This window comes from Sinocyclocheilus grahami, unplaced genomic scaffold (genome assembly GCF_001515645.1).
Source record: "Sinocyclocheilus grahami isolate Dianchi unplaced genomic scaffold, SAMN03320097.WGS_v1.1 scaffold71.1, whole genome shotgun sequence".
NCBI classification, from domain to species: Eukaryota; Metazoa; Chordata; class Actinopteri; order Cypriniformes; family Cyprinidae; genus Sinocyclocheilus; species Sinocyclocheilus grahami.
In genome coordinates this window covers 479872-493860 of record NW_015505250.1, presented here as the reverse complement: position 1 = coordinate 493860, position 13989 = coordinate 479872, and the positions used below count along the sequence as shown (strand labels likewise).

General features: G+C 40.5%; 1 protein-coding gene across 1 annotated transcript in view; it reads left to right on the top strand.

Moving 5' to 3' along the window:
- Positions 1-492: 492 nt before the first annotated feature.
- The window catches only part of LOC107585490 (thyroid receptor-interacting protein 11-like), a 34363-nt gene continuing 20866 nt past the window's right edge, over positions 493-13989 (top strand). Inside the window, exons 1-17 of the mRNA XM_016272521.1 lie at positions 493-996; positions 4509-4585; positions 4840-4950; positions 5077-5382; positions 5486-5557; positions 5646-5811; positions 5967-6302; positions 6407-6447; positions 6680-6778; positions 7003-7197; positions 7329-10058; positions 10289-10570; positions 11052-11192; positions 11335-11528; positions 13130-13293; positions 13511-13614; positions 13711-13810. Coding sequence (XP_016128007.1) covers positions 858-996; positions 4509-4585; positions 4840-4950; positions 5077-5382; positions 5486-5557; positions 5646-5811; positions 5967-6302; positions 6407-6447; positions 6680-6778; positions 7003-7197; positions 7329-10058; positions 10289-10570; positions 11052-11192; positions 11335-11528; positions 13130-13293; positions 13511-13614; positions 13711-13810 — 5257 coding nt within the window. The 5' untranslated portion in view covers positions 493-857. The remainder of the gene's footprint in view (positions 997-4508; positions 4586-4839; positions 4951-5076; positions 5383-5485; positions 5558-5645; positions 5812-5966; positions 6303-6406; positions 6448-6679; positions 6779-7002; positions 7198-7328; positions 10059-10288; positions 10571-11051; positions 11193-11334; positions 11529-13129; positions 13294-13510; positions 13615-13710; positions 13811-13989) is intronic.

Here is a 13989-nt window from a genome sequence, read left to right as displayed (position 1 = left end):
TGCTGCTTGTGGAAATGTGACACATTTTTAGTATTTTTTTAAAAAATAAATAATTTGTAACTTAAAAATTCCTTACTGTCACTTTTGATCAAATAAATGGATTTGTTATAAGTGTTGAAAACAGTTGTGCTGCTTAATATTTTTGTGGAAATGTGACACATTTTTAGTATTTTTTTAAAAAGAAATAATTTGTAACTTAAAAATTCCTTACTGTCACTTTTGATCAAATAAATGCCTCCTTGCTTAATTAAAAGTATTTATTTCTTTCAAAAAATCTTACTGGCCCCAACATTTTGAAAAGAAGCCCATGTTATATAAGTATAATAAATATAATTAAATAATAATAATTAAAAATTGTCTCAAATTACGGCCTCAGAGATATTAAATAAATCACATGATTGCAGGACTCATTCAGTCCAGTGGCGTCGCTGTTAAGGCGTGGGAAGTGTGCGCTGGATTATGTTGGTCCTCCACCGTCCCATAATGCATTTGTGCTGTCCACGTCCCCGCTGACGGATGATCAGTCCGGCTGTGATGGCCACGGTCGAGCTGGCACTTCATCCGCGTGAAAAACACAGCGACCCAAATCAAACCCCTACCAGAAACCTGCCCGTCCATATATGGATATAACTCGGCGACCAGTTCTTCGTGATTCCTGTGGATTTAACACGTATAACCCGGCGTTTTGTCTTTGTTTATGTCATGGAGTTGGACCATCTGGAATGTAAATAACGCTAGTTATACTTAGCTTGAGTACATGAAGCCCTCGTTCGCACGGATCTGTGCTGTCAATGCATTGTCTGTGTATCTGAAAGGCCCGTGTCGTTGATTAAGGATTAGATCAGGCTCGGCTCATCATGTCGTCCTGGCTGGGAGGGTTAGGCTCTGGCCTGGGTCAGAGTTTGGGTCAGGTCGGGGGAAGCTTGTCTTCTTTTACCGGCCAGATCTCTAATTTTACCAAAGATATTCTGCTGGAAAGCGCCGAGGAAGTGGGAGGTGAGTTGACCGCAGTCATCAAGATCATATCACTTCCCATACAGACATTTAACACTTTTACAGTGTTTGTACAGTATGGTCGGCTGTTTTGTTATATAATTGTCTTTTACAACAACTGAAAGTTTTTGATCGTTTTGTTTGAATGTGACAGTTTTATGTTGATTAGTTTATGAATACAATCAATCCTGTTGTGCTTGATATTTAGCCTAAATATCTAAGTTAAACTCACTGTGAAATGTGCTACTTGTTTTGGTCTGATTGTTGAGATATGACTACTTTGGCAGTTTTTTAAGATGTGATTTTGTTTACATTGGCATCTCGTCAAAGTAATTAAAGGGAAAGTGCATTCAAAAATGAAAATTATTATACTTTCCAAAGCTAAATGACTTGAAAGAAATGTTAGGGACCTGCAGCCTCATGACAGAGCCTTTCATTCTGCCTATCTACTTTTGAGAAGAAAGTCATAAAAGTTTGGCACAAGAGGTTAGGGTGAGTAAATAGCTTTCAGTTTTGGGTGAACAGTCCCTTTAGGATTTCCATTGTCATTCTCTACAAATGGCATATGATGCTACGGTGCACTTATATAATGGGCTAATATTAAGTAATTATAGTAAGACAGAGTAAGAGGTTTGTTTGCATACAGCCGCTGAATCCCTATTAGAGATGTGGCTTCGGCTGGAGTTTAGGCACTTGATCTTAATCCAGAAAGTGCTGGATGTTTCTTAGTTCTGTTGCTTTCTTTTGTCAATGAGGACTTAATATTGAAGTACTTTGGTGTGTATCTCTGCCTTGTTCCTTGTTGTATTCTGCCTTATTCAAACAGAAGTACAGTTGTTTACCAACAAAAAAAGTAAATGTTAAAAGTAAATATGCCCTTTTTGACCATTGGGGGAGTGGACAGACACACACACACAGCACACTGAGAACTTTGATCAGCAGCTTCCAGCAAAGCAGACAGACCTTGAGTCAGTATGTCATGTTTCACGATGCATCGACCTGCCTGTTTCAAAGCAGTTTCAGACTTACTAAAACTTACCTGCTTTTGTTGTCTTTCAGATTATACTACATTGTGGTGTGTCAACTTTACCAAAAGTTATGTTTGTTAACATTAGGTGTCATGAAAGCACAGGACAGCATTTAATAATATAGGTTAATTCTTGTTCATTCTTTATACAACAAATAATAATAACAATAATAATTTTAATATTAGTAATGTTAATATTTGTAATTTGAAATGTTAACAATATACTAGTAGCTGTATGTAGAAATAACAAAATAGTACATTAAAGGGGTCATATGATGCGATTTTAATTTTTCCTTTCTCTTTGGAGTGTTATAAAAGTTAACCCCGCCTACCTAAAACAGCTCGTTCTAACACGCCCCCACATACCTACCTCACTATGTGGGAAGATTTGCATAACGCCGCCCAAATGTTCCCGTAAAGAAAGAAGGCGTAACTTTTATTCTCACTGTAGTATTGTTGCTGCCGCCATGTCGTGAAGAGCTGTGTGCTTCGTTGTGAAAGCGAAACTACTTTGTTTGGTCTTCCAAAAGAGGATGATATCCGCTTCGTCATGCCTAGAGCTGATCCGTGCTGGTCGCTGAGGGAATACATCAACTTTGCGCTGTGGATCGCCGGATCGGCTTTCACCGTGGATGAAGCGGAGTCCAGCCCGGGGTCGTCACATGTGGTTGCCGCTCCTTCGTCGAATCCACCGGCCGCGCCGTTCTCAAGCCCGCCACCTCTGCTCACGCTAAGCCGCAGGTTCGGTCTCACGCTTGAGGTATTCGGCCAATCACAAAGCACTGGATAGCTGGCCAATCACAGCACACCTCGCTTTTTCAGACCGATGAGCTTTGTAAAAATCGACGAGTTTCAAAAGGAGGAGGACATAGAGGAGAAACAATAATGTACAGTATTTGGAAAATAATGTTTTTTTTTACTTTAAACCGCATAAACACATTTCATTACACCAAATACACAAAATAATGTTCTTTTTAGCAACATCATATGACCCCTTTAATAAATGCTGTAAGTATTGTTCATTGTTATTTCATGTCATATATTGCATTAAATACTTTTAACATATAGAAACTTATTGTAAATTGTTACCAGTGTATATTAGTAATTTTTTAGGCTGGCTGCTTAGAAAAGGCAGGTGTGACACCTGGTAGGGGTTTGTCCTTTTCCACAACAACAGAGACCACTTACAGTGGGTATAGTCTGTTGGGATATGTCACTACTAACTTTGCACATCTAGACTTTGCAATATTTGCCTACTCTTCTTTGCAGAACTGCTCAAGTTCAGTGAAATTTGATGGTGACCGTTTGTGGACTGCAGTCTTCAAGTCATTCCACATATTTTCAATAGGGTTTAAGTCTGGGCTCTGACTAGGCCATGCAAGAACATTCACCTTTCGCTCCTTCAACCACTGTGTGGTCAGTTTTGCTTTGTGCGTTGGGTCATTGTCATGTTGGAAGGTAAACCTTCTTTCTGACAGAGGACAGGACTAAGGACTGAAATGCTCCAGGAAAGCTCTTTTCATGCTGAGCTAATCAAAATGACCACAGCTGATCACAGTTGAAAGTCAAATGGCTTTGTGTGCCAATTGAGAAGGTGATTAGCTACACCTGATGTTATAAGTTGGACTGAGTAAATACAGCTGCATAAAACAAAAACTTTGTCCATCTTCATTTCAGGCTGCAAAGCAACAAAATGTGATTATTTTAAAGGGGCGCAATAAAGGCTACATCGAAGTGCCTCCATCACTACACAATATCATGTAGTCATTTATCTTGTGTGTATGCATTAGATTAACAAGTGGGGTTGAGACAGAGTATGCTATGTGTGTAAATGTCTCTCGTTTGTCATGTGAACCTGAACTGTGTTGAAATAGAACCTTACTGTTTAGATCTTGTGGGCAAAAACATGCTGTTAGCTATTATTGTTTTTTTTTTTCACTCTTAAGAGTCTTACTTATATTGTGCTTTTTTTTTAAATGGCTTTTATTTACTTCAGAGTCTATATTCATTTAAGTGTGCTTGTCGGTTATAGATAGGTAATATTCTGCTGGTGCTTTGCAGCTGCTGGAATAAAATAGCTGAACTTGATCCTCCTGGAACATTGGTATTTAAAGGGACAGTCACCCAACAATTGACTAAATGTGTCCATAACTTTGAATAATTCCTGTGTAGAATGCAAATGTAGTAGACTTTGGGTGGATTTAATAGGATATTTTTACTCTCTGTACACTTGTTCACCTTTAACCTTCTCATTCAGTGAGGTCTTGTGGTTAGTCAGTGTATCATCACTTCCAGTGACTTGGTAATGTTGGACAGTTTACAGAAGAACAGAGGTTCCTATCATAATTTTCATCATGTTTTTTTATTTAGATAAATGGAAAGGACTTGAGACAATTGCTGTATAATAAAGCTGCGTGCACAGATGTAGGCTCAGCTATTTCAGCAACTATGACTTCATTAAATGTCAGTATTTTTTTCTTTCTTACAGATGCTACCTCTGAGCTGCAGGTGTCCAACTCTAGATTGCAGGAACTGGAGACTTTATATGCAACACAAAAATCTGAGGTGATTAATTGAGTACAAAAAGTCCTAGTCTGATGCTGAAGTCTTGCCGATATTTCTTAGTTCTATCATGATTTGTGTGCTTTAAAATTGAAGACTTTTCTTCTTTTTATTTGCACACAATTTTTTTTTAAATGCCTAATTATGAGCCAAATTCCGTTACAGGATGAGTTGTTTCAAAACATTTTGTCAGTGCATTAACATCTGTAATTTAATTTTTTTTTTTTTGTGTGTGTATTTTCTTTTGTGTGGTTTAGTATGAGCGCTTGCGGAGAATAAACTCTGAGTTGGAGGAGAAGCTAGAGGCGGCAGAGATTCAGGTCAAACAGCAGTCTATGGAATACAGAACCCTCCTGCAACAGAAAGAGGTTTGGGTTCAAAACTAACTGCACTTCTTTTTGGGAGAAGAATTACAATATACCTAATCATAGTGGGAGAATTTCTAAATTTAGAATCATACTGTTAAAATTGTGTGTATGTTTATTGTTGTAAAGGTGGAGATCAGTCACCTCAAGGCCCGTCAGAGTGGTCTGCAGGAGGAGGTTCAGAAACTCCAACATTCCGCTCAGGCTGCAGCCAGCTCATCCTCCTCTGATGCTGCTGTACTTCCTGTTACCACTGCTGCCACTACTACTACTTCGTCTTCCTTTCTGCACCGGTCTTCAGCTGTCCATCAAGGCTTCCATGGCGATGAGGTGGACCTCAGTGATGTCCTGTGGTCACAGCAGGAGATTAACCGTCTTTCCAGTGAGGTGCATCGTCTAGAAGCTGATGTAGCTCACTGGAGGAGAGTTGCTCAGGTCACTTTTAAATTATACCTCGGACACAGTTTTACAATTGTATCATGAGAGAGCTATGACCTAAAATTAGACTAATTCGATTTTTTTATTTTTTATTTACCAGGCATCCAAGCTACCAGGAGTTGTTGGTAACGGAGACCAGGGTGAAGTTGTGAAAATGCAAAGAATGATCAAGGTGAAAAACCTTATGAACTGTAACGGAGTGGGTCAGCGCTTGGAATCAGGTTCTGTTTTTAACCTAAATGACGTTCTGACCCAATCAGGAGCTGAGAGAGGAAATGGCACAGGAGGTGGATGAGCACCAGCATGAACTGACAGCATTGCAGGATGCCCAGAGGCTGAAAATGGCTGAAATCTCAAAACGGCACAGAGAGGAGCTGGCAGAGTATGAGGAGAGAATTGAGGAGCTTGAGGAGCAGCTTCAAAATGGTGAGGAGGAATATTGATGGATATTAAAAATGGAGTCTGGAGATTTTAGTACTTTTTAAATGCAGATGAAGTGTGTGATTTGTAATTGGGAGGTAACTTTAAAATGAACAGTTGATCTTTGAGTACAATGCTGTGTTTATCTCCCTCTTCTTCAGAAGGTGGAAATGTTGCTCAAAAATCAACCACAGTACAGGACTCTGCCAAACTTCAAGAATTGCAATCAATACAGTCTTTACATGAGGAGGCTGAGCTTCAGCGCAAACAGCACAGAGATCTATTGGCCAGCTTGGAGGAGGCAGAGCATCAGAAGACCAAGCTAGAGAGGGAAATGGAGGAGGCTACAGCAGAAAATACAGAATTGTTGCAGAATTACAGTCGCCTTCAGAAGTCTGTAAACGAACTCCAGGCTCGAGTACAGGAACAGGAGGGGAAGTCTATGTTGAAAGCCCAGCATGACAATGAGATACAAACCCTGAAAAAAGCTCTGGCAGGTATAGAGAACTCAAGAAATTGTGTATGATCAAATATGTTCTTGGATGGGAAAATTCATAAACTGCTCTCTCATTTATGTTATATTTTTGTATATTATTTTTAGGTGCAGAGAAAGAGTTGGCTAGATTGAAAAGACTCAGTGAGGTAAATTTGCTAAAAACCTTCCTCTGCACAGTTTAGAAGTTTGTAGCCCAATAATTTTTAGATGTTTTAGCCATGCTGAGGATTCAAATATAAAGCAATTGATATAAATGTTCACAATTAAGATAAAGTATTTGGACACTTTCTGGTTGCCTCTGCAAATAATGTAAGTGTGGCTTGAGTGTCAATACTTTTTACACTTTTACAATTTTTTTTTTAAATTCTTTTAATTCAGAGGAGTCCTACAGAAGAGATAGAACATGCTGACATCCTGGAGCTCAACACCATCATTGATACCCTCAGAAAAGAGAAGGAAGAGGTGGAGAGAGAAAAGGTTTGCATATGTTGACAAAGTTATGGTACACAATAATACCTGTTTCTTCTTGTTTTTGAACAGAAGTTCAGTATCTGTCAAATCCAAACATCTTTGAAGAAGATATGGCAATCAATACTTCAATAGCTTTTTGAAAGGACACTTGCATGTTATCATGCAAATGGTAATTTTTTTGCTTAACTGACATTAGTTTCATACACTTTATTTTATTATTTTTTTATCAGCTTGCATTAGTTGAGAGACTGACTCTGGCCGAGGAGAGACACAAGGGTTTAGAGTCAGAAAGTGCTGTGGAACTGTTACAGGAAGTTTCAGACCTAAAGAGCCAGCTACATCAACGGGAGCAAGCACATCTTGATATAGAGACACTCAGTGCTGAACTGGAAGAACTGGACAGGCAGAACCAGGAAGCCACACAGGTATTCTTTTTGAGCCAATGTATGTTTTAAGTTTATTATACAGAATCTTAAAAAAACAATTATTGGATCTGTTGAATGTGTTTATAATTTAAAATAATATACTACATACTTGTTCAATTTTCTTTCTCCAGCATCTTATTGCAGTGAAGGAACAGCTGTCCTTGCAGAAAACCCAGGCTGATGCAGAAAAAGCCCATCTTCAGTCAGATCTCAACTCCTCTCTTGACCAGAGACAGACTCTTCAACTGGAACTGGAAGCTCAGGGGGAGAAGCTAAGTCAAAGTGCCTTCTCCTTGAATGAACTGCACATGGCAAAGCAGCAACTGGAAACCATGGTAAAGGAGTTGAGGGAAAAGTTGTGCAAGTCACAGGATCTGGGCAAAGAGCTGCGGCAGGAGTCCTCTGAACTCAAGAGGGTGCTTCAGGAGAGAGAATCAGAACTTGCTGCACTTTGTGAGAAGTTAACTCATTCTGGGGAGCAAGGGAATGAGTTAGAGGAACACAGGAAGGTACTTGAGACAAGGGATAAAGAGATCCAGGACTTGAGAACAGAGTTAACAGAAGTAAAGACCTCCTACGAGAGGGCCATTTCAGAGGACTTTGAATTGAAAATTGAAAATAGGAAGTTAAAAGAAGAGTGCACTCAGGCTTTGGAGAAGATTGACAGTTTGGAAAGGCAGATCCAAGATGGTCAAGCCTCTCTAAGCAGGATATCCCTGGAGAAAGATACCCGCATTGAAGCCTTGAAATTAGAGAAGAGCCAGTTAGAATCTGAGCTAAGTAGGACTGAGAAGCGACTATCAGATCAGGCTAAACAGTATCAACAAACCATCGACAAACTGACCAGAGCACGCTCTATGGGTGCTTCTGCACTGCAGACAGAACACGAGCGAATGGTGAAACTGAATCAGGAAAAAGATCTCTCAATTGCAGAGCTCAGGCGTGAGATGGAGCAGATGGTCTCTGACCACAAAGACACCAGTGAGATGCTGGACATCACTGTGGCAGGCCAAAATCAACTCACCGAGCTTCTGCAGGAAAAGAATGCATTTGCCGAAACCCTAAAAGCTCATGCTGCAGAAACACAACAGGAATTAGAGCGCACGTTCTTGGGAGCAACTCAGGAATGTGACTCTCTGAAAAGGTCAGTGGAGGAGAAGGACAAACAGCTTGGAGCCATGAAGGAAGAGAACAGCCATCTAAAAGAAGAGATTGACCGTCTGAGGGACCAGCAAAGCAGACCGCAGTTATTGTCAGAGCCGCGGACACTGGACATCATCACAGAGCTTGAGACCGAGGTGACCCAGCTCAAAGCTGCCAGAGATCAACTCGAAAAAGAGGTCCAATATTTGAGGAAGGTATCAGAGGAGCAGCAGGCCACAGCGCTGCAGTCGCAGCGTTCTCTGCAGCTGCTACAGAGTGAACTAGAGCAAGCACGGACAAGACATGAGCAAAGCTCACTCAACTACGAAAGACTCATCAGTGCTAAAGATGAGGAGATTGTCCAGCTTCAGTCAGAAGTGGAAGGCCTGAGCACACAAGGACAGAGTCATATACAGTCTGTAGAAATCCTACAGGAAGACAAGACCCAGTCACTGAATGGCGAAAACGGTAATGAGAAACATGACCTTTCAAAAGTTGAGATTGAGAAACTTGTGAAAGGAATCATGGAGAAAGAGACAGAGATTAACCAGCTAAATGAGAAGAACCTGTCTCTAACCAAGCAGCTTGACCAACTTGTGGTCTCTCAGAATGAGCTAGGAAAACTCTCGCAGATGGTTCTTCAAAAAGATCTAGAAATCCAGGCGCTCCATGCTCGTGTGGCTGGTGGCCATGGTCAAGATGTGGTGTTCCTGCAGCAGCAGTTGCAGGCGTATGCGGTGGAACGTGAACAGGTGTTGGCCGTGCTCAACGAAAAAACGAGAGAAAACAGCCAGCTGCGCTCAGACTACCATCGCATTATGGACATTGTTGCAGCCAAGGAAGCCGCCTTGTTGAAGCTTCAGCAAGAAAACCAGCGGCTCTCCACTATGAGCGACCCTTCGGGCAGTCAAGAGATGTTTCGAGAGACCATTCAGAACCTTTCCCGCATCATTCGTGAGAAGGATATTGAGATTGACGCCTTGACTCAGAAATGTCAGACCCTGGTCTCTGTCCTCCAGGCATCTGGTGGCGGCGATTCTGTTAGTGGTGGCTCAGGGGGAGTTAGCAGCAACCAGTTTGAGGAGCTCCTACAAGAACGTGACAGTCTCAAACAGCAAGTGAAGAAGATGGAGGAGTGGAAGCAGCAGGTGATCACGACTGTGAGGAACATGCAGCATGAATCTGCTCAGCTACAAGAGGAGCTGCTCAAGCTGCAGGGGCAGGTTTCTGCAGATAGTGACTGCAGCTCAAAGCTCTCGGTGGATTACACCAGACTTATTCAGAGCTATGAGCAGAAAGAGAAAAGGCTGGGATTTTTGAGTCAAGAGCTGGTACAGGTGCAGCAGACCATCAGCCAACTGAGCAGTACCAAAGATGTCCTGCTTGGGAAGCTTGGCAGTGTCAAGCACTCTCCAGAAGCGTCTGCTACCCAGGCTTTTGCCCCTCCAAACCTGAAGGAGGCAGCACCACCTGGCCAAGATGAGAGCCTACATCAGGAGTTGCAGTCAATGCAGAGAATTTTAGCAGAGAAAGAGAGCATGATAAGAATTCTGCAGGAAAACAATCATCGCTTGTCAAATTCTGCATCTCTGTCTGAAAGTGAGCAGAAAAGCCATGCAGAGGAGCTCAAGCAGGCCCGAGAGAAGCAAGAATCGCTACAGCGCTCCCTCAGAGAGAAAGATCTGCTCATTAAGACCAAGGGAGACCAACTCAGTCAGGTAACTTACAATTCTGATGTGTTGAATGGCTGGTAGGGAAAGCTGTAAGAAGTGCAATACCATAGCACTGTAAATAGATTGCGGAGTAAAATGTCAGTTTTTCAGTATGAAATTTTGTTTATATTCCAAAGTTTGCAAATTACATTTGTGTTATGTTTTTACATGCACTTAAATAAATCTCTGAATGATTTTGTTCATCCTAAACTTGACATTTTTTCTGTACAATCTAGGTGAGTGAAAATTTACATAATCGCGAAAACGACAATGAGGTCTTGAAGCAGGCTGTGACAAACCTGAAGGAGCGTGCCCTGATCCTGGAACTCGATGTGAAGAAGCTAAAAGAGGAGAATGAAGCGATAGCAGCAAAAGCTCGTGAGAAAGAGACAGAGTTCCGTGCGCTTCAGGAGACCAACATGCAGGTGTCACTGCTGCTTCGGGAACGAGAGTTTCAGTTCAGTGCTGTGAATGAGAAGGCTACTGCCATCGAGAAGATGCTAAAAGATAAAGAGCAGGTTTGTCTGTTTGTGTGTCTTTAAATATAAAACAATGTGTAAAAAAATATACATGTCAAAATCACTTTAAAACTGTCAAAATTATTCATCAAAGAATTCTACTTTGCCATCAAAGGAAGAACATTTTAAAGTATATTAAAAAATAAAAGTTGTTTTAAATTTTATTCGTTTCACTATTTTATTGTTTTTACTGTATTTTGATCAAATAAATGTAGCCTTGATGAGCATAGGAGACTTCTTTCAAAAACATAAAAATCCTGCTCATCCTACAATTTTGAACAGTAGTAACTTTTGAATTTTATTTTATTATTATTATACATTTTTAAATCTCTCCGGTTCACCCAACCTCCTAAATTAACTGCAGTGGAAACGATGCACTTTCATAATGTTAATGCCAATGAAAGCATTCAACTTGTTCTGGACTTTTCTAGTTCTATATGTGCTGTAAAATTGATATTTTCTGCCATTGTCCGTAATGCAGGGTAAATCTGGTGAGCTGAACCAATTGTTGAATGAAGTTAAATCCATGCAGGAGAAGGCGGTGTTGTTTCAGCAAGAAAGAGATCAAGTGATGATGGCTCTCAAACAAAAACAAATGGAGACAACCGCCCTTCAGAGTGAGGTAGCAAAGGCCAATATTACACATTATTAATTTGCTTTATTCCCTTACTAAAAATAACATTTCAATTCAATTTAATATCCTGTTGCATCCATATATTTCAATGGGGGGAATTACTGCACTTTCGTGTTCTTCCTCTATTTAGCTGCAACACACACGAGATAAAGAGCAGCGTCTGAAGCAGGAGGTGGAGCGTTTGCGCAATCATCTTTTAGAGATTGAGGATTCGTACACACGTGAGGCTTTGGCAGCTGAGGACAGAGAGGGAGAGCTGAGACGCAGAGTGGCACTCCTGGAGGAGCGGTTAGCATCTTCCTCCAATGCTGTGGAGAGCGCAAGGTGGGTCTGTTTTAGTCTGTTGGTGTGATTGCTTGGTTCAAACCAGAGTTTGCATCCAACGTGTTTCTCCTGCCCTCACTAGTCTCTTTTTATACTGTTATTTGTTTCCATATCATATATACTTATAAAATTAGGGGCCAAGCACCGAAGGTATTTTATACATTAGTCTTCTCCTTCTCCTCCTTTTCCTACTCTTTAGTCGTCGTCTTCCACTCTTGAGCCTATGGCAGCCCATAGACCCACTTACAGGAAAGTTATTAAATTTGGCATACGGATAGAGAACAGTGTCAACAATAACCACAGCAAATTTGGAGTCTCTACCTTAAACCCTGCATCAGCTCAAATTTGCTCTGATGTTTATTCTTTTAACTTACGAACCATAAGGGCTAGAAACAAAATTATTCCAGAACTCCTTGCTCCCATGCTGAATCAATCGCACCATTTAACATAATTTTCCGTCATGAAAGTTTTGGAACCCTGCCCTAAACCTACCAATCTCCACCCCTTAGATGTGGATCCAAGCACGCCCCTCTGGATCTTGTGTTCTGCAGTGAGGGGCTACTGACTTTTTTTAAAAAGCTTTTTGATCTAACCTGGTTTGAATAAGTAACTGGTCAGTTAGCAATTATGTTACATTACAAAGTGATTGTATCTATGGGTTTTCAACCATTTTGCTTAAATAATCAAAAAACTTCTTCAATTACTAATTTTTTCAGCTGATCTGATGCCCCCTGCCATGCTTGCTTAGCTCCTCATTTTGCTTTGTTTGTACTTGGTCCCTTAATTGCTGCTTGCAGCTATATTTTATATCAGTACTACAGAAAGTCTTTCTGTCTGCCATAAATACAAAAAATATGAAAAACGTTGAGACCGTTGTTGTGGTGACGAGCAACAATTAAAAATGCATTATACTATGACAAATTATTCCATTAGTGTTTGACTTTTGCAAATGACTGGATTGGTATCATACAAACTAAATTCTGACATCAAGACACCAAAGCCTCATGTGAAAGTGTCCCAAATAGTTTTTCAGTTTACTCATTATATTGGTTTAGCCTCACTAATGTCTCTAACTCTCTAACTGTGTGTACCTGGTTTGAATAAGTAACTGGTCAGTTAGCAATTATGTTACATTACAAAGTGATTGTATCTATGGGTTTTCAACCATTTTGCTTAAATAATCAAAAAACTTCTTCAATTACTAATTTTTTCAGCTGATCTGATGCCCCCTGCCATGCTTGCTTAGCTCCTCATTTTGCTTTGTTTGTACTTGGTCCCTTAATTGCTGCTTGCAGCTATATTTTATATCAGTACTACAGAAAGTCTTTCTGTCTGCCATAAATACAAAAAATATGAAAAACGTTGAGACCGTTGTTGTGGTGACGAGCAACAATTAAAAATGCATTATACTATGACAAATTATTCCATTAGTGTTTGACTTTTGCAAATGACTGGATTGGTATCATACAAACTAAATTCTGACATCAAGACACCAAAGCCTCATGTGAAAGTGTCCTAAATAGTTTTTCAGTTTACTCATTATATTGGTTTAGCCTCACTAATGTCTCTAACTGTGTGTGTGTGTGTGTGTGTGTGTGTAGTCAGCAGGCTAGCCTTCAGGTCGAGTCTCTTCAGGAGCAGCTGAATGGTGCCATCAGACAGAGAGATGAAGCGCTTATTCAGCTTCGTGCTGCTCAGGATCAGGTCAACCAGTATGCAGTGTCACTCTCTAACCTGCAGATGGTGCTAGAACAGTTTCAACAAGGCAAGCATGCACGATTTGCTATTCAATTTTTATTGTAATAAAAAAATTCAAAGAAAATCATCTTTCTTTTATGGAATGATGACCATTAAAGTAATTACAAATGTAGATTGGAGTGTAATATTCAGATTTTTCTTTTTTAAATGCTTTGATTTAAGAGAGGAATCTGCAATAAGCCTTCAGTCTTGAACAGTGTTGACATCTGTATCTCTCTTTACAGAAGAAACGGCCATGTACTCAGCAGAACTGGAAAAACACAAGAGAGAGAAAGAAGAGTGGAGAACTAAAGCAGAAAATCTTCAGGATCAGGCGGCTGCTCTGCAAGTCAGTTCAAACAGATATATACAAATCTCTGCCCTTTCTGCACTGTTTGACACAAGGGTTTATGTTAATGTTCTATGACGGTGTGTGTAATCTTAGATAAACCTGAATGAAGCAAACGCAGCTCTAGAATCTGCATCCCGCCTCACTGACCAGCTGGACCTCAAAGAGGAACAGATAGAAGATCTGAAGAAACAAGGTGAGGCCAAATGTCACCAGTTAATGACTTTGTTGAAATCAGAGCATAAGAACTTTACTAGAAAACCTCATTGTTTAACAAGGACAGTGGTTCTCAACCTTTTTGTCTTGAAGGCGCTCATTGTCCAACACAAGATTCAAAGCCCCCCCCCCCCCCCCCCCTGCCCCCGACCCTACACG